At 64.0% G+C, this 19,750-nt stretch overlaps 2 protein-coding genes across 3 annotated transcripts in view; one reads left to right on the top strand and one right to left on the bottom strand.

Moving 5' to 3' along the window:
- Positions 1 to 19,750, bottom strand: part of PFKL (phosphofructokinase, liver type) — a 33,442-nt gene that overhangs the window by 555 nt on the left and 13,137 nt on the right. The window contains exons 9-22 of one of the 2 annotated variants that reach the window (XR_004901225.1): positions 19,410 to 19,502; positions 17,431 to 17,556; positions 16,352 to 16,416; positions 15,789 to 15,852; positions 14,289 to 14,435; positions 13,898 to 13,968; positions 13,304 to 13,391; positions 12,498 to 12,650; positions 11,925 to 12,089; positions 11,552 to 11,613; positions 11,201 to 11,312; positions 10,490 to 10,589; positions 10,296 to 10,401; positions 9,506 to 10,006 (exon numbers count right to left, since the gene is read on the bottom strand). Coding sequence is in view for 1 of the 2 variants with exons in the window: in XM_028504835.2 (XP_028360636.1) it covers positions 9,859 to 10,006; positions 10,296 to 10,401; positions 10,490 to 10,589; positions 11,201 to 11,312; positions 11,552 to 11,613; positions 11,925 to 12,089; positions 12,498 to 12,650; positions 13,304 to 13,391; positions 13,898 to 13,968; positions 14,289 to 14,435; positions 15,789 to 15,852; positions 16,352 to 16,416; positions 17,431 to 17,556; positions 19,410 to 19,502 (1,500 nt within the window). In the remaining variant the exon portion in view is untranslated. Of the gene's footprint in view, positions 1 to 9,466; positions 10,007 to 10,295; positions 10,402 to 10,489; positions 10,590 to 11,200; positions 11,313 to 11,551; positions 11,614 to 11,924; positions 12,090 to 12,497; positions 12,651 to 13,303; positions 13,392 to 13,897; positions 13,969 to 14,288; positions 14,436 to 15,788; positions 15,853 to 16,351; positions 16,417 to 17,430; positions 17,557 to 19,409; positions 19,503 to 19,750 lie in introns of those variants that run through there. The other variant, XM_028504835.2, reaches the window with a different exon arrangement.
- On the top strand, positions 28 to 6,838 carry CFAP410 (cilia and flagella associated protein 410). The gene is made up of 7 exons (XM_028504817.2): positions 28 to 225; positions 1,719 to 1,737; positions 3,110 to 3,156; positions 3,697 to 3,926; positions 4,842 to 5,016; positions 5,693 to 5,783; positions 6,415 to 6,838. Exons 1-7 carry the CDS (start codon positions 149 to 151, stop codon positions 6,544 to 6,546), a joined length of 771 nt encoding a protein of 256 aa, XP_028360618.1. The 5' UTR covers positions 28 to 148; the 3' UTR covers positions 6,547 to 6,838.

The following is a 19,750-nucleotide window of genomic DNA, read 5'->3' as shown; positions in this document are numbered from 1 at the left end:
TCCAGGAGGCCAATGGGCTCGCAGGGAACGCCCCTAACGACGTGGGCTACGCCCCCTGGAGACGCGCCGCGGCAGAGCCGAATTCCTCCAGGGGTAGTTGGCGGGTCCAGGGCCCGGCCGGTGGCTGGGGTCCTTGCGGCCCATCGCCATGAAGCTGACGCGGAAGATGGTCCTGTCCCGGGCCAAGGCCTCCGAACTGCACAACGTGAGGAAGCTCAATTGCTGGTGAGGCCCAAAAGCCGGGGGCCTCTACCCTGCCTGCATCCCTGCCCGGGAGCGGGGATCCCCGCCCGCTACCCCCTCCCTGGGTTGGGGCCGCCCTCTCGGCACCTCCGCCCTGGTATGGGGCACCCCGCCCTGGGTTGGGGCCTCTGCGCTTGGCACCTCCGCCTTTACTTGGGGCTCCCAACCCTACAACTCTGCTCTGGGGCGGGGCCGAAAACGGCCTTTATAGAGGCTTGTCGGGGTGGAGGAGGGCACCTCCAGCCCGGCCTTTCTGGCTCCGATCCCAGGCTGGCCTTCCGGGTCCCAAGAGCCCACAGCCTCTGGGAGATGCTGCCACAAGCTCAGGTGGCCATTGGCAAAGGTCGTTCTAGAATTTTCATACACACCCCACCCTTCCTGGTGGCAACGTTTTGGACACAGGCTTCAAACCTGCTCTCCTTACTTGAAACAGTTAGAACCACCTTGAAGATTTGTTTTGGGAAGACAGCTTTAGTGGGACAGGTGGTTCCCTCTGTGGACAGGTCTGGTTTCTGGCATTGCCACTTATTGGGAGGCAAATCTGCCAACAAGGTGGGAGATCAAGGGGATTAAAACCATTGCTAAGGGAAAGGAAAGAGAACCGAGACACTTCAGCAACGACTTAATCATTTTTGTAACTGAGTCCTATGAGAGAAGAGCTGTCCCCAGGTGACACTGTCTGGGAGGTGATAGCAGGATAGAGGTGCTGTAGGGTCAGTGTAGGTACCAAGGCAGGGTGGTCTAATGGGGACAAGGCAGGACCAGAAGCGCTTCATGAACTCCCGAAAGAGGTACAGGTGTTCACCGGGGACTCAGAGCGAGGCTTCATTCGTGACTGTGACCTGGACAGTTCAGGCGGGGCACAGGGAGCTCAGCCAAGAGCAGACCTTCTGGCTGCTGGGGTCAGCCACTTGACTGCAGTGGAGGAGCCCTGCTTGTTCGTTAAAAAGCATTTCTCCTTGCTCTGGCCCATGCGGCACTTTGGCCACAATGTCCCCCATCATTCATTTTCAATAATGCATTTCTTTGTTCGACATGGGGGGGGGTCATACCTTCTCTAAGCAGGGAGAAACAACACGCTGTTTCAGGCTTTTCAAAGTGTTTCATAAGTTGCATGTTTAGCCTTTGAACTTGGCCTCTTATAAAGACTCCTTTGTTTGTTTATGTCGGTGAGGGAAATGATCCTTCTGCCACAGTCTTGACAATCAGTCAATCTGTGTCCTCCCCATGGAGCGGCCTCTACTGCTCCTCAGTCTAAGCAGCGGCTCTGGGCACCCAGTATATCTGCTTTTGTTGACAGTCAACCTGAAATGACCTTTGACACCTCCGTCAGTTACCTGGGCAAGCTTTCACCTTATCATTGAAAGTTTATCTTAAAGTTCGTAGGCATTCGTTGTTAAATTTTGGAGTTGATTTTTCATTTTTTGTATTAACCTTTAACAAAATTAATGCCTGTGTATCTTTTCTTCCCCCAGGGGCAGCCGCCTCACAGATGTAAGTATCATGCGGATCCCTGGTCTCTAAAGTCGCAGCCTCTTCCACAAGGGAATTGTTACATTGATAGAACGGCACCCATTCATTTCAGCCCTGGTCTGGTGCTCTGACATTTAGCAGTTGTTGTAAGGCAGAACCACAAATTAAAAGAAATATTCTCCAGCACCCGTTTATTTTGAAGTTCTCTTACACATGCGCTTTAAACGTGTTGCTGAGAGGCCCCTGTGCCCACACAGGCCTCACAGAGGAGGGCAGCCCTGCTCTGACCTGGGAAGGAACCCCGGGGCTGGGCCTACTTCACGGAGAAGGATACTCAGCCGGGGGTCCCTGTGGGTTCTTGGACTTAGTGTCATCGAGGAGGAGGTTCCCCACTTCAGCTCCTCCTCTTGGTCACACCCTGCTTCGCGCCCCCTCCCAATGGCAGGAAGAGGCTGGACCTGGGGGCGAGGGAGCAGTGCCCAGAGCTGAGTGAGCTGTGCGTCTGTGAGCAGGCGTCTTCTTCCTCTCGCTCCCAGAATGGATGCCCACAGCTTGTGCACAGCTTGAGTGCCGGTGATTCAGTTCTTACCTGCTTTTGTAACCTGAACCGTAGCTTTGCTTAAAAACAAAGTTGGAATGCTGCTGAGCCACTGGGCTGTCCAGAGAGGCCGAGTCCACGTCAGGCAGCAGCTGAAGAGCTGCACATTTAGCAGAAAAACAAACAAGAACACCCGCCTTGTAGCAGGACAAAAGTCCATTGCACCGTGAAGCATCCTGACCAGACCGTGACTTTGCTGTGGTTGGGGACCATCTTGCTTCATGCCTTGTGGATGGCAGACACCTAGACACTTGGGGTCTGCACCACTGGACCCCCCCCTGAGCCCGTTGCTGTGCTTGCCCTCTGAACCAACAGCGTTAACACAGTCTGAGGTCCCATTTTCAACCCTGTCAATCCTGCCAGGCTGTGTTGGCAAGAAGGGGCTGAAGTCCTTTTCCTATAAGGCAGGGACTGCAAGTAGAAAGGTTCTCTGTCCAGCATAGGGGCACCGAGGTCCCCTTACCTGATGTCCTTGGGGGGCTTCCAAAATGAGGACTGCTCCGTCTTGGTGGCCAGCCGTGTTGGGCGCATGGTGCCATCTGAGAGTGTTAGAGTGTCCACTTCCCCTCCAGGCTGAGGGACACGCGGGGCTGCAGGGCGGAGTGGAACTCGGAGCCTGTGTGCGCTTGTGTAGTTAGTATGACGGGAGGGAGGGGAGGGGGGCCACTTCACCTAGGTCTGGGAGGGGGAGGTGACGGGGGCTCCACGCTGTTTCTCCGTTGAGCTGGTGGAGGGACGTGGTGTCGCCACTCCAGTGCCCAGCGGTGCCTGCAGCCACGTTCTTTCCCTCCCCAGATCTCCATATGCCGGGAAATGCCCAGCCTGGAAGTGATCACCCTCAGGTACCTGAAGGCCTGCTGTCCCTCCGAGCCACGGGGGCTTGAAAGAGGAGGGGGACCCAGAGAATCTGAAACCCCCCTGGGGAAGTCTGGGAGGGCTGCTGGCTCCTCCGCTCCACCCAGCTCCACCCTCTTTTCTGGAGTTTCACCTGGGCCTGCCCCGCTGCTGCGTCCCTGCCCGCCCTCACTGTGGGTCTGCCCTCGCTGCGGGTCCGTGAGTGCAGCCCTCCCAGTGACTGACCTTCCCGATCACGGGGCGGGCCACCCTGTTTGTCCCTCGCTAGCCCTCCACTCATGCCTCACACCTTCCTCGGTTGCCTGGTGGGTGCCCGTGCTGACCGAGTTGTGCTCACGGAACCCCTAGCCCCAGCCCGAGCCTCTGCAGCCGGTGCCTTCTCATGGAATAAACGAACAGTTTGCAGCTGTGCCCAGGCCGAGTTCCAGCTCTCCCACCCGGGGCAGAGTTCAGGCCTCTGTGCCTCGGTTTCCCTCTCTGTAACACGAGGCAAGGCCGGACAGGTGCTCACCGCGCTGTCTTTGCAGCGTCAACAGCGTGTCCACCCTGGAGCCCGTGAGCCAGTGCCGGCAGCTGAGCGAGCTCTACCTGCGGCGGAACCGCATCGCCAGCCTGACTGAGCTCTCCTACCTGAAGGGCCTGCCGCGCCTGCGGGTGCTATGGCTGGCCGAGAACCCGTGCTGCGGCGCCGACCCCCACCTCTACCGCATGACCGTGCTGCGCAACCTGCCGAACCTGCAGAAGCTGGACAACCAGGGTAGGTGTCTGCACTGAGCGCCCCCAGCGAGCGGGGCCCGCCCTCCTCTGCCCCTTCCGCAAACCCCTGGCCTCCAGGACGTCGCAGATGCCGCCTCCTCTGGAGCCTCGGGAAGGAACCCCCTGGGATTCCGTGGTGGGGGTGCAGCCCCACACACAGAGCACAGGACCTCGGGTGAACCTCACGTGACTTGTTTGTCCGCCCCACTGTCCCCTCACACTGGGCTGTTTTTGTCATTGTTTCCTCTCTTGAGACCACTGTGCCCAGACACTCATCCACGTGCCCTGGAACGTGGGAGAAGGTCCACGGGGACCCAGGGTGGTGGTGCCCCTGTGCTCCCAGCTTTGGGTTACCTGCTGCTGGCCTCTGCCTGTTGGGGTGCGGAGTGCCACCTGCACCTCCTTCGGGAGCCACATGCGAGCCTCTGCCCTGTGCCAAGGGCACCAGGGCGTTGTGCCCCCACCTCCGGACTTCCGCCCATCCCCGGGGGCTGGGCCCCCCCTCCGGTGTGTCCAGCGTCCTCTGCGTGCCAGCTCTTAGTGCTCGCCTCTATGTGCACAGCTATTTTTCTCCCGGGTGAACAATTTTAATATAAATAAACTCCAGGGCAATTAAGTCAAATGGAATGAATGCAGTGTATTCTGTGCATTTTTAAAATTTAATTTGAGGGGGTTTTTTTGTGTGTTTTTTTAAACGAGAATTTGCTTTCAGGAAATGCTGAAATTCAGATTCACAAGCCGCCTTAGCTGGCGGCTGTGTGTCCCGCTCACGGCAGGGCTGCGGACTGGCTGTCGGGGTGCACAGACAGACCCCTTTTTTCTGAGGCAGACTGTGCTGAGTGCCCAGCCCATGGGGCCTGCATGCGGCAGGGTCCCCCTGAGTTTTTGCCCCCTCTCCTTCCCCCCCCCCCCAAAGCTGTGACTGAGGAGGAGCTGTCCCGAGCAGTGATGGAGGGAGAGGAGGTCACGGCCCCCAGCAGAGAGGGCACAGGGAACGGCGGGCCCGAGCTGTCCTATGCCCTGAGTGCCGTGGACACCGCTGCCGAGACCCCAGGGGACCGGCTGAGCTTCGGCGACGAGGAGGAGGCAAGGTGCGCCGGGGCCTCTCCTGGGCCCGCCCTCCCGAGGAGAGCAGCCCCCAGCACTCCCCTCGGCGGGGAGGGAGGGCAGCAAGCTGCCCCGGGGGGTTCTTGCTCCTCTGGCCCTCGATGACCAGGAGAACGCCCAAGGCACGGCGGGAGTGCGAGTGCAGAACCAGCCCAGCATGGGGTGCCTGGCAGTGGGACTCGGGGAGGTGCATTGGGGCCCCCGGGGGCCAGCTGGAGGAGGGAGTCCCAACCAGAGGAGCCCCCGGGAGAGGGGAGGTGGCCTCTGAGGCTGTTCTCTGATTGTCACGGTCGGTTTTGAGCGGAAACTGACCGTGGGCAACGCCTCAGAGACAGTTGTTTGCAGAGGGGCCCCAGGTTCAGGGCACAGAGCAGGTGAAACCCGCTTTGTTTCCCTGGGGTCCCGCACCCATCATCTTAGTGTAGTGCCCCGACCCTTGACCCTGGACAGGAGCCCCCAGGGAATCAGAGAGAACCAGTCACTGTCGCACCTGCCCACCCTCCCGTCCAGGGCCTCTGTCCCTCCGGAAGTAACGTCACGCTGTGTGGGGGCTCCCCTTCGTATGGGGGGTGTCAGGCATCCTTGTCTCCTCCTCCCTGTGCTCCGAGGGAGCCGGCCCTGCTCAGCCCTCACGCGGTGCCATTCCCCCCCGCCACGCAGGGTCGAGGGACAGCTCAGCCTGAAGCCCCCGGCCCAGGACCGGTTTCCTTCCTTCCCACAGAGGGAGGCCGCGAGCAGTCTCAGGAACAGGGTAAGTGTGATGGGGTGGCCCTGGGCGTGGCAGCTGTGGGGTGGGGGCCATGGACACCACAGAGACTAGCACAGCCTGGCCCCAGGGGCAGAGGCGCTGCCTGGGTGTGCGGGGACTGCGGGCCCGAGGCTCAGGGAGAGCCTGCGTCTGTGGGGCCGGAGGAGGGGCTGTAGCAGCACGTTAGCTGCAGAGACTTGCTGCTGGGCACTTGGCCTGGGGACGCCTCGTCCTGGCCCAGGTGGCTTTGTGTCACCCCACAGTGGCCAGGAAGCAGGCCCCAGGGCCCTGGAGCCTTCCCTCTCAGGAGAACATGTTGTTGACCTAACAAGAAGGGGGCTGCTGGGTGATGCCACCAGAGTCCTGGTCATTTGCAGGTGTCCGCATGCCGCCCATGTCATCCTTGTGCTTTTGTTCGGTGACCACTTACCATGTAAAGCTCGGGAGGAGCAGGTGGCAGGGGTGGGTGGGCTGGGCCCTGTCCGTGGAAGGTGCCAGCCGCCCTCCAGGTGAAGCATCACCCCAGAGCTTTGGACAAGCGACTGCAGACCGGAGGCCAGGGCTCCAACACGTCGTGGCGGGGCAGACTGGCCTCGCCAGGTGCGGCGCTCAGCCAGCGACTCTGTGCTCCCAGGACAACGTCCTGACCGCCATCCTGCTGCTGCTGCGGGACCTGGACACTGAGGGGCTGGAGGCCGTGCACCAGACCGTGGTCAGCCGGCTGCAGACCCTGCATAGGCAGGAGCTGCGGGAGGACATGGAGTGACCCAGCAGGGACCCAGCGCTGAAGTCCCAGCGTCTCCCGAGCACCTGGACGATGGGGCTGACTACCAGGGCCACGGCCGGACGCAGGCTGAGCCCCAGCACACAGGACTGGGTCCTCAGGAAGCCTCAGCCCGCCCAGGAAGGCCGAGCTGTCTCTCCGGATGGCACCTGGAGAGGGCAGGAGGGGACTTGGGGGCTGGCAGGGCAGACCCCCACACTCCCGAGCCCTCCTGTGCGGGCGGCCACACCTGACCCGGGGCCCTTCTCCCCAATAAACATTTTCCCAAGTCTGACCCGGAAGCAGGTTTCCTAAGTGACAGACATGGCCTTCTTTGCAAAGCTGAGACCCATTGCTCATGCACTTTCCCCAGCCAGCCTGTGGCTCAGCCTCGGGGCAGACCCCTGGGCCACGGGAGCCTTCCCGCACCACGGCCTCCTTCCAGACGGGCTCCCTCCTCAGACTCGCACTGCAGACACTCGCAGTGCAGCCGCCGCCGCCCTCCACCTGGGGGTGTTTCGTTTGGCTGGCGGGCAGGGCACAAGGCACTTGACTTTGTATGAGCCCTGTGGCGGTGCCGAGGGTTTGTGCAGACCCCGAGTCAGAGGCCGTGCAGGGACAGGCCTGCCACGTCTGCCTGGGGGTCCAGGTGTGGCTGCAGGCGAAGCAGCCAGGTGGGGAAGGGTGGCCTTCTAGAAACCGCATCTGGAATGTTTTCTTCCTGTGGGAAGAGTCGCAGGCCTTGCCCTGTCGCATGTGACCCAGTGGGGGTGCTGCGGCCCTGGAGGCCTCAGTGCGCCCCTGAGAGCCAAGGAAGGGGAGCAGCACGCCCCACCCCCCACCCCGAGCCATTAGAGACAAGTCCCTTCTTACCACTATGCAGATGACTGGGGCTGGGGAGGGGGCCAGGATGTCATTCTCGCTGCCCCTTTCCCCCTTTTTGGGTGGGACTGCCCACCTCCCTGTGAGAGCCGAGGGCACCGGCCTGTGTGAGAGCCACACCAGTTGAGGAGGTGACGGCCACAACACGGGCAAGTCAAGACGCCAGTGATGGCGGGCCGGCATCGGGCAGCCCACGGCCCTCCTAGATGAAGCTGCACCGTGGGGCCGGCTCTTCAGGCTGCTGAAGGCCTCCCAGCGCTGGCCTGGGGGAGCCCCGGGCAGAGGTGAGGGCGTCTGTGGGGCCCTTGTGGTTAGTCAGGACACGGGGGCGAGCTCCGAGCAGCAGGAGGCCAGCGGCCACCGCCAGGGGCCATCCGGGAGGGTAGCTGTGGGTGGGTCTTCCCGTCTTTATGGGGTTCTGCTCCCCATAAGGCTGTGCCTTGGTCAGAACAGGTGGGGGTGGTTATGTCGAATTACTGATGCCCGCCCTCTCCCCACTCACCAGGCAGGGCTCACACCAGCTTTGCTCCCACCTGCCCCACGACACAGTGCACCTCGGGGACCCGTGCATTAGACCCATCAGGTGAGCTGCCGGCCCGCCTCAGCCTTCACCGCCCCCCATCCAGCCCCCTGCCGGATGAGAGACTCTGCCAGCCCACCAGGCCCCCACTCCCGGCCACCTGCTCACTGGGAGGCCTCTGAAGCCCTCGTGCCGGACCGAGGACAGCATGTTCAGCCATGGCCTCTGGCACTTGGTGGTCCCTGCTCTGCCCTTCCCGAGCAGCCCTGAAAGCAGGGATCTGGAACACCGCAGATCCTGGCGTCACACCCTGTGTGTGTCCTGCTGGCCCCAGTTTGTGCAGGACAAGACAGGACAGGCCCAGGAGGACACATGGCTCAGCCTGCCCGGGACAAGCCCGCACTCACGGCAGGCAGAGCGGTCCCGGCACCTAGCTCCAGCACCCAGGAGCGCTCAGGCTTTCCGGCCAACGTGGCGAGGCTGGTGCAGGCCCCCAGCACAGGGCTCGTCCAGCTACGCATGCTGCCCCCCGGAGTGACCAAGGCTTCCTGCCAACATCCTGTCAGGGCATGAAGGCAGCCTGAGGGGTGAAGGGCCAACCTGGTCCCTGGAGCCACCAAGCCAGGCCCCACCAGGAGACCCTCTGCCCAGAACCCCCGATGTGGCCTATGGGCCTCCCCACAAAACCTCACGGGTCCCAGAGCCTCATCCTGAGCCTCTGCGGCAGCTGAGGGCGGGGGCGCAGGCCGGAGCAGCCCTGGACTCGGTGCCCAGGCAGCCACGGTGGGAAGAGGCCTGGATGGGGCTGCGAGCTCAGGGGTGCCGGGTCCCGCCAAGGCGCAGCTCGGTGCAGTCCAGTCCAGCTCACCCTCCTGGGCGTCGGCACTGCGCTGCGGTGGAGGCTCCTCAGGGTGCGCTGGGACTCCTGGTGGGTCAGCCCCCGGCCCTGGTGATGAGGTTCTGGTGCCTCCCCCTCCCATTGCGCACCCCCACTAGCGTCTCCCCCAACCTCACTCACATTAGCCACCTGCCCAGGACCCTTGACTCTGCTTCAGAGACCCCAGCCCAGGCTACGTCTGGGGGCCAGTAAAGGTCAGGCTCGGAGCCTGGGGTGCAGGCTGAGAAATCCTTGGCCTGGGGGAGGCCAGGCCTGCCACCTTTAGGACAGGGCTGAAGGTGCTGAGGTCACCTGTCAGGACAGGGCAGGGGGTGCACAGGTCACCCCTCAGGACAAGGCTGAGGGGTCTCGGGTCACCCCTAGGACAGTTGGGAAGGGCTCGGGACAGGGCCAGGGGAGCCTCAGGCTGCCCCGTCAGCAGAGAGGCGCCTGCTGGTCGTAGGAAGAGACTGTGGCTGCAGAGGACACATGTCTTGGAGACCCAGCCTGGCCCCGGAGCCCGAGGACAGCCCCAGAGGGGACAAGGGACAACCCCCCTGCCGACCGCCAGCAGGCCCAGCCTCCCTATGGAGTCCCACAGGCCCTGCTTCCCACAGATCGATGGCACTCCTCTGTTGGGGTGACTTTATTCCTACAAAAGATGACAAGCTCTGCCCAACCACAGCGCCCAGTGCTCAGGAGCAGGGGCACAGCAAGGCCCCCGGGACACGCCGCCCGTGGCACAAACACCCGGGCGCTGGACCCCAAGGGCTGGTGAGGGTGAAGGGCCAGCATGGGGAGTGACTCAGGGCCATGCGGGGGCCAAGGAGGGGCAGTGTGTCCAGACTAGGATGCTCTGTGTCCCCTGGGGCCGGAAGGTCGGTGCCCTGGGTGCTCTGTCCTGGAGGCGGGGCCCTGAGCCCCCCAGGGCAGGGCTGAGAGAGGGCCGCAGCCTGCCCACCGCCTGCCTGCCTGCAGGCTCCAGGCGGCGGCCTGGCAGAGAAGGGCGGGGCAGCCAGAGGGGTGGCGGGCAGCCTCAGAAGCCCTTGTCCACGCTCAGGGTGCGGCGGGTGACGTGCTCCAGCTCCCCAGACACGTAGTCAGCCATGCTGACGTGGTAGTGCGCCAGCATCTTCAGCATCAGCCGCAGGTGCAGCCACCACTGCTCCCGGGGCATGCGGTGCCTGGGGCGGGGTGGGGCAGGGGTCAGGGCAACTCCTTCAGCTGCAGCCTCCACCTGGGACCACACCCCCTCCTCTGAACCCTGGCCCTGCCCGCCCCCACAGGAGTGGCCCTCGGTGGTGGTGTCAGGGGTCCCTGGCCCTCTGGGGTATGCACCCAGGATGGACTCAGGACCCCCACCAGGGACAGAGCGGGGAGTGTGTGCACTCAGACATGACAGCCCAGCTGGCCTGGCTCACCCCTTCCCATCCCAGCGCACTTGCTGGCCACCCTCACGTGGGAGGGACTCACTCAAAATCAGTGTCCTTCTTGAGCTCGGTGACAGGGCTAAAGGCCACTGACTTCTTCTGAAGGCCGATGACACAGGCCGAGTCAGGGGCATTGGCAAACACCCGCCCTGTGGACAGAGGCATGCGCTCAGCCCCGCCCCCGGGGCCGGGGCAGGGGGCGAGGACAAGATGAGCCACCTCCCCCCCACAACGTACCGTTGCGGTAGACGCCCCGAAGCTTCTCGGACACCCAGAGCAAGGCCTTCACCCCGAGCTTGGTCCCGTAGTTCCGGTCAAATGGGGTTGGCGCCCCGCCCTGGAACACAGCGGGTGAGACCAGGGTCCAGCCTGCAGGGCGGGGACCGGCCGAGGCAGGCCCTGTCCCCACAAATCCCAAACCTTGGCCCTGCTCTGGTCTCCGGTGAGCCCTCCAGGCAGTTTCTGACACCCCGTCCCCTCTGCCTGTGGCAGCCCAGCTCCTCTCCACCCCAGATCTGGCCCGAACGCCACTGTACCAGAGGGCAGGCAGTGGGCGGACTAGTCACGGAATGGGGTGCCAGGGGAGGGGAGCCCTTGGGGTGCACACAGTCCTCATGCGGGGCCGGGAAACCCCACAACTCTAGCTCCTTGCAGGGCCACTGGGAGGCTGAGACAGGGAGGGGAGGTGGCAGGTACAGGTGACAACAGGGGGCCTGGCCCAGCCCTTCCTGGCCAGCGACGAGGCCTCAGCAGACAGAGCGAGGTGTCCCTGCCTGAGGGACGGGATGATAGGCGCTTCGCTCCCGGCTGGGAGGGAGGAGCAGGCAACGACCTGCACCTGGGACCCACGAAGCTGCGCATGCAGGAGGTCCTCGTCCTGCTGCGTCCTGTTGGGCCCCTCGGCCCACGTGCAGATGCAGGCAGGGGCCACGCTCCCCCACGCCGTACCTGCTGCAGGTGGCCCAGGACATTGGTCCTGCAGTCGAAAATGCCCTTCCCCTCGGAGGAGTAGAGGTTGTACAGAAACTCCGTGGTGTAGTGATCGTGGCACTTCTCATTTCTGGGGAGAGGGACAGGGGACCTGAGTTATAAGTGGGAGCCCGCCCAGGCCTCCCTGACAGGGAGCCTGCTGGGCCAGGCCACAGGCCTCTGGGGAATGGCGACTCCGCCCACCCCGCCCCTCCCCTCCCCTCCCCAAGGCCCCCTCCACCTTGTCCTGACCCACAGCCGAGGGTCTGGAAGCCCCCGCCACAGCCTGGGCAGACCCTCCTCCCGGCCCAGGCCCACCGGCAGCCTCACCGGAGCACCAGGCCCCTCTGGATCTCCGTCTTCATCTTCTCCGTCATGTGCTCCACGTTGGCCTGCAGGAGCCAGGGACCCAGTGAGCCAGGGCCGGGACAGCAGCCAGCACCGCCCCACCACAGCCAGGAGGCAGGCGGCCTGGGAAGGAACATTCCAGACCACCCGGCAGGTGGAGCCAGTGTGACCCAGGGGTGATGATGGGGGGTGTATCAGGCTGCAGGTGGCAGGAGGGCACCTCGAGGTAGCTCACAGGCCAGAGTCCCCACAGGCAGTGGGATGCAGCTCCTCGGCCAGGCCCAGCCTCCTACGTACGTCTTAGGAAGGGACCCACTCAGCCCCGAAGCAGGAGAAGGCCGAGAGCCCAGCTCACCTTTAAGTCTTGGATGTTAAAGGGGTCCTCGAAGATGTAGGCGGCGTCCGCCCCCACAGCGATGCCGGTCACGGTGGCCAGGTAGCCGCAGTAACCCCCCATGGTCTCCACGATGAACACCCGGCGCTTGGTCCCCGAGGCCGACTGCTTGATGCGGTCACAGCTCTGGGGGGCCGGGGGTGGTCAGGGTCCTCCCCGGCGGGCCCCGGGGACCCACCATGCTGCATGCAGCGACCCGGTTTCCCTCCAAAGCTGACCAAGGATCAGGAGGAGGCCGTGGGCTCACCACAGGCCCTGCAGTTAGTTGCCCTCGGCCGGGGCGATTCTGCCCCCAGAGGACAACAGGGGTGTCACCGGCATCTACTGGGTACGGACCAAGGACATCACTGTGGAGGTCTCCCTGATCTACACAGGGGGAGGGTCCTGCTGCCAGTGCAGGCCCTGGTACACCAGGGGTCAGATGCCAATGGTGACGTGAGAGGTAATAATGCTCCTCACTCCGAACTGAGAAAAGGGGACTCAAGTAGGTGGGCGGGTGGGTGGGTGGCGTCTGCACCTGGAGCGAGGCCCTACCTCCATGGCGGCATTGACCGCGGTGTCGCAGCCCAGGCTGAAGTCCGTGCCCGGCACGTTGTTGCTGATGGTGGCGGGGATGACGCACATGACGATGCACAGCTCCTCGTAGCAGCCGCGGGCCTCCACCAGCTGCAGCACCCCCTCGTAGGCCTGTGGGGGGTGGGCGCTCAGGACCCGAGAGGCTGGGCCAGGGTGGGCCGGGCGGGGGTGGGGCAGGCAGGACCCCCACCCCCGGGAGCTCCGCAGCCCCTTTGGCCAAGGAAGGTGAGGTTTAGGGAGGACAGGAAGGAGGCCCACAGGTGCTGCCCTGACCCCTGTCCACTCCCTTCAGTTGGCGGGGGTTAGGGCTCCTCCAAGGGAGAGCAAGGACGGCTGCCCGCCCGTCACTAGGGCTGACTAGGACACCACAGTCACACGGTGGCTCAAATCCACCTGAGAGCCACACTGCGTGCGAGGCAGCCACACAGGCAGGAGCGAGGCTGCTCAGGACCCCTGCCCAGAGTGCCCCACCCCCTCCGCAGGGACCAGACGGGGCACTGCTCCCTGTCCCTCGGCCAGAGCCGCCCCCGCTCCTGCCCCCACCTCCCGCCGGCACCCGGACTGTAGGCTGTAGTCCGAGCTGTGAAGCCTTGGGAGGAGAAGGTAAAACCCCCCAGACCCCAGCGCCACTTTCCTTGGACCCTGGCAACAACCGGCCTGCACACGGGGTCTCTGGAAGGGCTGCCCCAGCACCCCGGCACCCCAGACAGAGGGAGGTGCTCTCAGGCCCCCTCCCCAGGCCCCATCCCCTGCGGCGGCCTCACCTCGAAGCCTCCGATGACCAGCAGGGCGTGGATGTTGTGCGTGCGGATGTTTTCCACGATCTTCTCTATGTAGCCCTTGGGCAGCGTCCTGCAGGGGGAGACAGTGAGGTGGACACGTGGCATCTGCAGAGGCCACCGGGCTGGCAGGACACACACAACCTGCACCCGACCTGCCTCTGGCCTGCACCTGACCGCAGGAGAGTGCGGGCCCCGGGTGGGGGCAGGGTGCACACAATTCCTGGGCAGAGGCAGAAGCAGAGGCTCAGTGCCTGAGTGCCGTGGGGCCCGCCGGGGAGAGGGCAGCCTGGCACCCACTCAGTGCCCCTGCGGGGCACTTGCCAGGGGATGGAGGAGCCCCTCGCCCCTGGGGCCTGTGTGCGCTCTCTGCAGGCACGGGGCAGCCTAGCAGCCTCTGCTTACACAGGTGACCCCAGGTGAGCCCGCAGCCAGGAAGCCCCAGGCAGGGGGGGTCTGTAGCCCACTCTGGTCACCAGCTGGAAGGGGGGCCTAGCCCAGAGCCCAGGATGGGTTTCCCTGTGCACCCCCCTCCCCACTGAGCGTGCACCCTGGGTCTCCCAGCGGCCAGCGGCTCACCTCTTGGTCCCCAGCATGGAGCCTCCACGCCCCAGCCAGCCGGCCACGTCGTGCCAGCCCACTTCCTGCACCTGCGGGAGGGAGGCACAGCTTCAGGGGCACAGGCCAAGGTGCTGGCTGACTCCTCCTCAGGCGGCGGGCCTGTGCTCAGAGGGAGCGTGTCCCAGGTGCCTGGGCCGGGTGGCTAATGTGGACCCATGCCCCCACCCCAGGAGCTAACCCCTCTCCCCCATCCTCTGATCCGTTTCCTTCGTGGACCCCGAACTGGCCATTCCCTCATTTCCACTGGCCCATTCCAGTCCCTGGTTTGCCTGTGAGCAAGCTGGGTGGTGGGAGGGTGGTGGGCAGGAAGTCAGCGGACAGCCCGCAGGTCCTGCCACTGCGCACCTACCTGACCCTTGGCCAGGCCTTCAAAGCCGTCGTGCACCACGTACACCCGGTGGCCCTGGGAGATGCCGGAGCGCACCGCCGAGCGCACGGCCGCGTTCATGCCGGCTGCCGGGGCCCCCACGTTCAGGATGGCCAGGGAGAACGGGGTCTTAGAGAAGGGGACGGGACAAGAGCATGAGCATGGGGGTGGGGAGGGACCGCTGACCAGACCGAGGTCAACGGGAGGCAGCTTCTTGCGCCACCTGACCACAGAGGAGCGACAAGTATCTGTCCTCAGGATGCCGCAAGCTTCTGGGGAAGTGCAAATGCTCACAAACTGCAGGGGGCTGGCCACGGGCGTTAGCAGGGTGTGGTCCCTACTGGCCTAGCACCCGTGCGGTGGCTGCAGGGCAGTTCCGGCCAGAGTCCACGCCTGCCCAGCAGCCTCAGCACTCACCCCACACTCGGGGGTCAGCATCCAGCGCCCCCAAGTCCTTGGTTGGTGGTGCAGAAGCACAGAGAGACAGGGGACCACCGCCATTGTAAGTTTTCAGGATCCACGTTAAGTACAAGCAAGCAGATGATACTACTGTGGTTCATTTCACCTGGTGTAACCAAAATAGTATCACCTCCACCTGCAATCAACGTGTAAGGCATTCCTGACAGGTTATTTCACATCCATCTCACCTACGTACAAACCCGGCCTCTGTGGCCACACATACCCAGGGGCTCCGCCGGGCAGCAGGTCCTGGTGACACCCCCGGCTGCCCAGAGGCGGTTCCGCCCCAGCCAGTTCTGGGAGGGGACGTGCAGACCACTCTGCTGTGTGTCGGGTGGGGGCAGATGGAGGGGGCTGCCGCCCGTCCCTCATTAGCTCCTGGACTAAAAGGGGGGCCGGACCATGGACGGTGACATGGATAAGGTGATGAGCACCCCCAGGCTAGAGACACACTGCAGAGGTCTCCTCAAAGTGGTGACAATGTCAGTGACAAAGGCCACATCAATCATTTACCAACCCCGCAGGCTCTGCCACGAGGTGGCTTCCACTCCCCCAGCGGCCACCCCTGTGACGGCAGCTCCGGGGGGCGGCAGCTCCAGCACCCACCGGCCAACCCTGGCGCGATGGAGCCCTCTCCTTGTCCCCCAGGACTTCAGAAACAAATCCTGCCATCATTCTCCTCTTGAAAAGAGGCCGTTTCCCCAGGCGTTTAGCTCTCCTGGAATGGCTTGTAAATGTCGGATGCCTTCTCTCCTGAGCTAACTCTGTGGGCCTGGTTTAATATAACTGTCTGACAAGCGAGCGGCCGACATAATCTCCAGGCCGGGACACTGGCTGTTTGGCAGCTGCCGGTCCAGCAGAGGCCAGGCCTGGCCCTCCCAGCTCACAGCCCAGGCCCCACAGGAGGGAGGGACCTGGCCTAGCTGGGCCGGCGAGGAGCCCCCAGCCCCCTGGGCGGGCCGCAGCTGGCAGACCCCACAGGCCGACCCTGACCCACGGGCTCTGCCACCTACACCGCCTCACCTTCTCTTTGGAGATCTTCTGGTGCGCGAGCAGCTTGTAAATGTTCCAGTTGTTCTCAAAGCTCCTGGAAGGAAAGCCGGTCGGGCATCGTGCAGCCCACACCCACGGTCCTCTCCCCAACCCCACCCACGGCCACAGCCCAGTCCCACGGCCCACAGCCACACAGGAGAGAACAGAACCTGGCCCGTTGCTCGGCCACGAAGGAGCCCCATCCTCTCTTTTGCTGTCCCCCCCACAGGCTGGGTGCCGTCGCTAGGGGGTGGAAGACCCTGCAGGACACGCGATCCCAGCACCCCTCTCGGCTAAGCCAGTCCCAGAGTCCAGCCTGCCCGGGGTGGGCAGCTCCCATCCACCCGCCGCCCCACAGCCAGTTTGCTTTCCTCCGCGGGCACCACTGAGGCCCCCTTCCTAACTGCAGACTGCTAAGCCACACATGCGTGGAAGGAAGGGTCTCCAGAGAGGTTCAGAGGCCCCCTCAACAGCTATGCATGTCCTGTGTGCGGGGGCACGGCCATGTACGAGCTGCCAGGAGTCTGCCGTGGACCCTGCCCACAGGCCCTCACCTGCCACGGAGCTGGATGGCCTCGTCGAACCTCTTCTCATCCATGGCCTTCTGCACCTCCTTGGTCTTAAAGGAGGGGAAAGCACGGGCTGGGGGAGGCCAGGAGTGTGCACAGCAGCCACCAGACTCAGTGGGCCCGCCCCAGACCTGCCCAGCAGCGGTCCTTGCCAAGGCCAGCAATCGAGAGAGCTGGCCGGGGCTGGGCGCACCCCACCTGGCCTGGTCACAGGGTCCTTCCCAGCCACCCTGGCTCCGTCTCAGCCTCTGGGGGCCCCACCAGGGTCCTGGGAATAGAGGGTGAGGCCCATCTGGCCCCCAGACCCACAGCCAGCGCTCAGCCTGCCCAGAAGCAGGGCTGGTGGAAGTCACGGCAGGAGGTTCTTCCAAGGGAAGCACCAGGGAGGCCCAGTCTCCCATTTCCGCCTGCCCACCCTCCCACCCTCAGCTGCAGGGTCCCTCCAACCTGCAGGGCCAGGGCCAGTGGCCCCACCACGCCCAGCCTCTCAGCCTCTCTGCGCTCCCTTTCCACCCCTCTTTCTGGAGGCCCCTTCTCCGGCCACATCAAATGTCCCTCTCGAGGTCTACTGGAATTCACCCAGTGGCTCCAGCCACCCACTCCTCCTCCTCCTCCTTCCCATCTTTGCCCCAAACGCCCCTGACCACCACCCAATTTGCAAGGTAGATCCATGGCCACTGGCTCAGGGAAGCTGAGTGACAGCTCAGCCCCGCCTCTTGCAGGGCCCCTCCCACTCTCGCAGGGCTCCTCCCACCTTGCGGACTTGCTCATTCCCCTCCCAGGACTGCTGGCTTCTGATACTCTGAGGCCTGCTTAGGGGGCAGGGGCAGCACACACCCAGACAGGACTCACTCTCTCTCTCTCACTCTCTCTCTCTGTCTGTCTGTCTGTCTGTCTGTCTCTCTCTCTCTCTCTCTCTCTCTCACACACACACACACACACACACACCAGAGAGCCCGCAGAGAAGGTGAGGCTGGGGGCGGGGCCTGCGCAGGCAGCCTGCCGGGAGCCCTGAGGGGCCTGGAGGACAGGGGTTCTGAGGGCAGGGGGCGCTGCATACTCACCACCTGCACGCACTCCATGAGGGGCAGCCGCACGGACTGGTTCCCCGACAGGCTGACCACGCAGGCCGGCGTGTCGGGCGTGGCCTCCATCAGCGCCATCACCGCCTCCATGCCCATCTTGCTGCTCTGAGCGGGGGAGGTGCAGGGCTCAGGTGCCACCCCTCCGTGGGCATGCACAGACACACAGACACACGTGTGCACACATGGGCACACACACACTTGGCCCTTCTCTGCTCTGGGGGCCACACTGAGCCAGCACCCACGCCGTGTGAAAAACCCTCAACTTTCAGAGCTCCCCCCACACATACTGGTCAAAGCTTCTAGAGCAAATGCGACAGAAACAGCAACTTAACACGCCACATTCACAACAGCGCACCCAGCACCGCTTCACGGGGTCCCCCACAGCTCTACCAAGGCGGCGTGGCCCCGCACCCCAGGACCACAGTCGCTCAACGGGCCCCTGGTCACTCAGCCCTACAGGAAGGGCCAGGACTGGAACGGGGTTTCCAGGGTTCTCTCCCCCAGGACACGGGTTCTCGACTGGGGCTCCGTTATATCGGGGCTCCCCTGGCATGTGTGCCACTGGGGGACGTGGCTGGCGGGGCAGGCCAGCTGAAACATCTAGGGACCACCCTCCCTGCACCCCAGTGCAGGTCCTGGCACAGCCGACGGGGACAGACAGGCGTGCGAGGCAGCAAGGCGAGCAGTCGCTGCGCTGGGCTCAGCGAGGTGTGGCGGGCGGGTCCCTGCTCCTGTGGCATTTGCAGACCGAGCCCCGGGCCTCTGTTGCCTCCTGCCCCTCCGGGAGCCAGGCACCAGCTGGTCAGGTTTGTTTCCGTAACAGCCACAGAAGAAGGCTCCAGTCCCCCTCAGGAGCGCGAGCTGGTGGCTCATCAGGGATGCCTGGGGCTCCCTGAGCTCCGGCTTCTTCCCTGTAACCCGACACACTGCCTGTGCAGGTGCCACCCTGTGGGGGCGGGGCTCGGGGACCAGACAAAATGCTGCTGCCCCTGCTGTGAGCAACACACTGTCCTGTGTCTCCAGTGCAGGCATCTCCTGTCTTCCCCCAGCACCCATGAACCGGCAGGCCAGCTGGCTCTCCCACAAGCCGGGGAGACCCCAGGCCCACTGTGGCCCATTTCTACTGCCCAGGCTCGGTGGAGGGCCGGTGCCCGGCCCTGAGGTCCCAGGGCCATCAGGAGGCTGTCCCAAGTGCGCCCAAGGCCTCATGAAGGGTGCAGAGGTACCCGGCCAGGTCGGCACAGCCACTCTGTGAGGCCAGGGTCGCACCGCTCTGTGGGGACTGGGGAGACCATGCACTGCCTCCTGGGAAAGGCTTGGTGCAGTACGGCAGCTGCAGCTCACTGAGGGTCCGAGCAGGTCATCTGGCCTCACACCAGCATGGCGGCCCAGGAGCATCCATCCCCCACCCTGGGGTGACCAGCCCTCACACGCAGGCACTTCACCACCCATGGGGCCTCCCTGGCCTGAGACCCTGTCTTCATTTGTCTGCAACCTGGTTCCCACTTTGCAGAGGACGAGGTGGGACCCAGCAGTCATCAGGATGAGAATGGCACACTCAGGCCAGAACCCAGCACACCCCCTCCCCAGCGCCTGGCTCCCCCAGGGGTAAGAACTGGGGCGGCCTCAGCTATGGGCCGCACTCAGAACCACCAAGCATCGGACCCCAGAAAGGCTGAGCTGCAGGCCTTGCCGCTGCTCGCCCCGCCCTCCTTCCCAGCATCTGCCTCGGCCACCATCGGGGGATCAGAAGCTGCTGACTCATGGGGCAGGGGCAGGGGCACAGGTCCCCAGGTCTGCGTTTCCCACCCCCGCAGAGCAATGGAGGGGCCTACCTTGGTCTCACCCGTGAGCACAGGCACAGTGAAGAGAGGCTCACGCGCCACCCACGCACACACCCCAAGCCCCCCCACACATACACACACATGCACCGGGGACCAGAGCAACACCCCACCTACCAGGATGCGGTCGAACGCCGAGGGGGTCCCTCCCCTCTGCACGTGGCCCAGCACAGTCACACGCGTGTCAAAGCCCAGCCTCTGCACCACCAGCTGCTCATCGGGAGAGAGTGAGGGGGTTTTAGGTTCGCTGCCTACCCCCACTGTCCCACCCCCCCACACAGGCCCCAAACCCTGGCCTTCACCCCTTTCCCTGCTAGGCCTGAGAGATCCCAGGGTGTCAGTGTCCCAGGGTCCCTAGAGAGCTGGCCCAGGGTTCAGGTCTGCAGTGTGTAAGTGTGTGGATGTGTTTCTGTGTGCGTGGGTGTGCGTGTCCATGTGTGCATTTCCATGTGAGTGAG

This window comes from Phyllostomus discolor, chromosome 2, assembly GCF_004126475.2.
Source record: "Phyllostomus discolor isolate MPI-MPIP mPhyDis1 chromosome 2, mPhyDis1.pri.v3, whole genome shotgun sequence".
NCBI lineage: Eukaryota > Metazoa > Chordata > Mammalia > Chiroptera > Phyllostomidae > Phyllostomus > Phyllostomus discolor.
The sequence above is the reverse complement of the archived record's forward strand: the minus strand, read 5'-3'. Positions and strand labels throughout refer to the sequence as shown.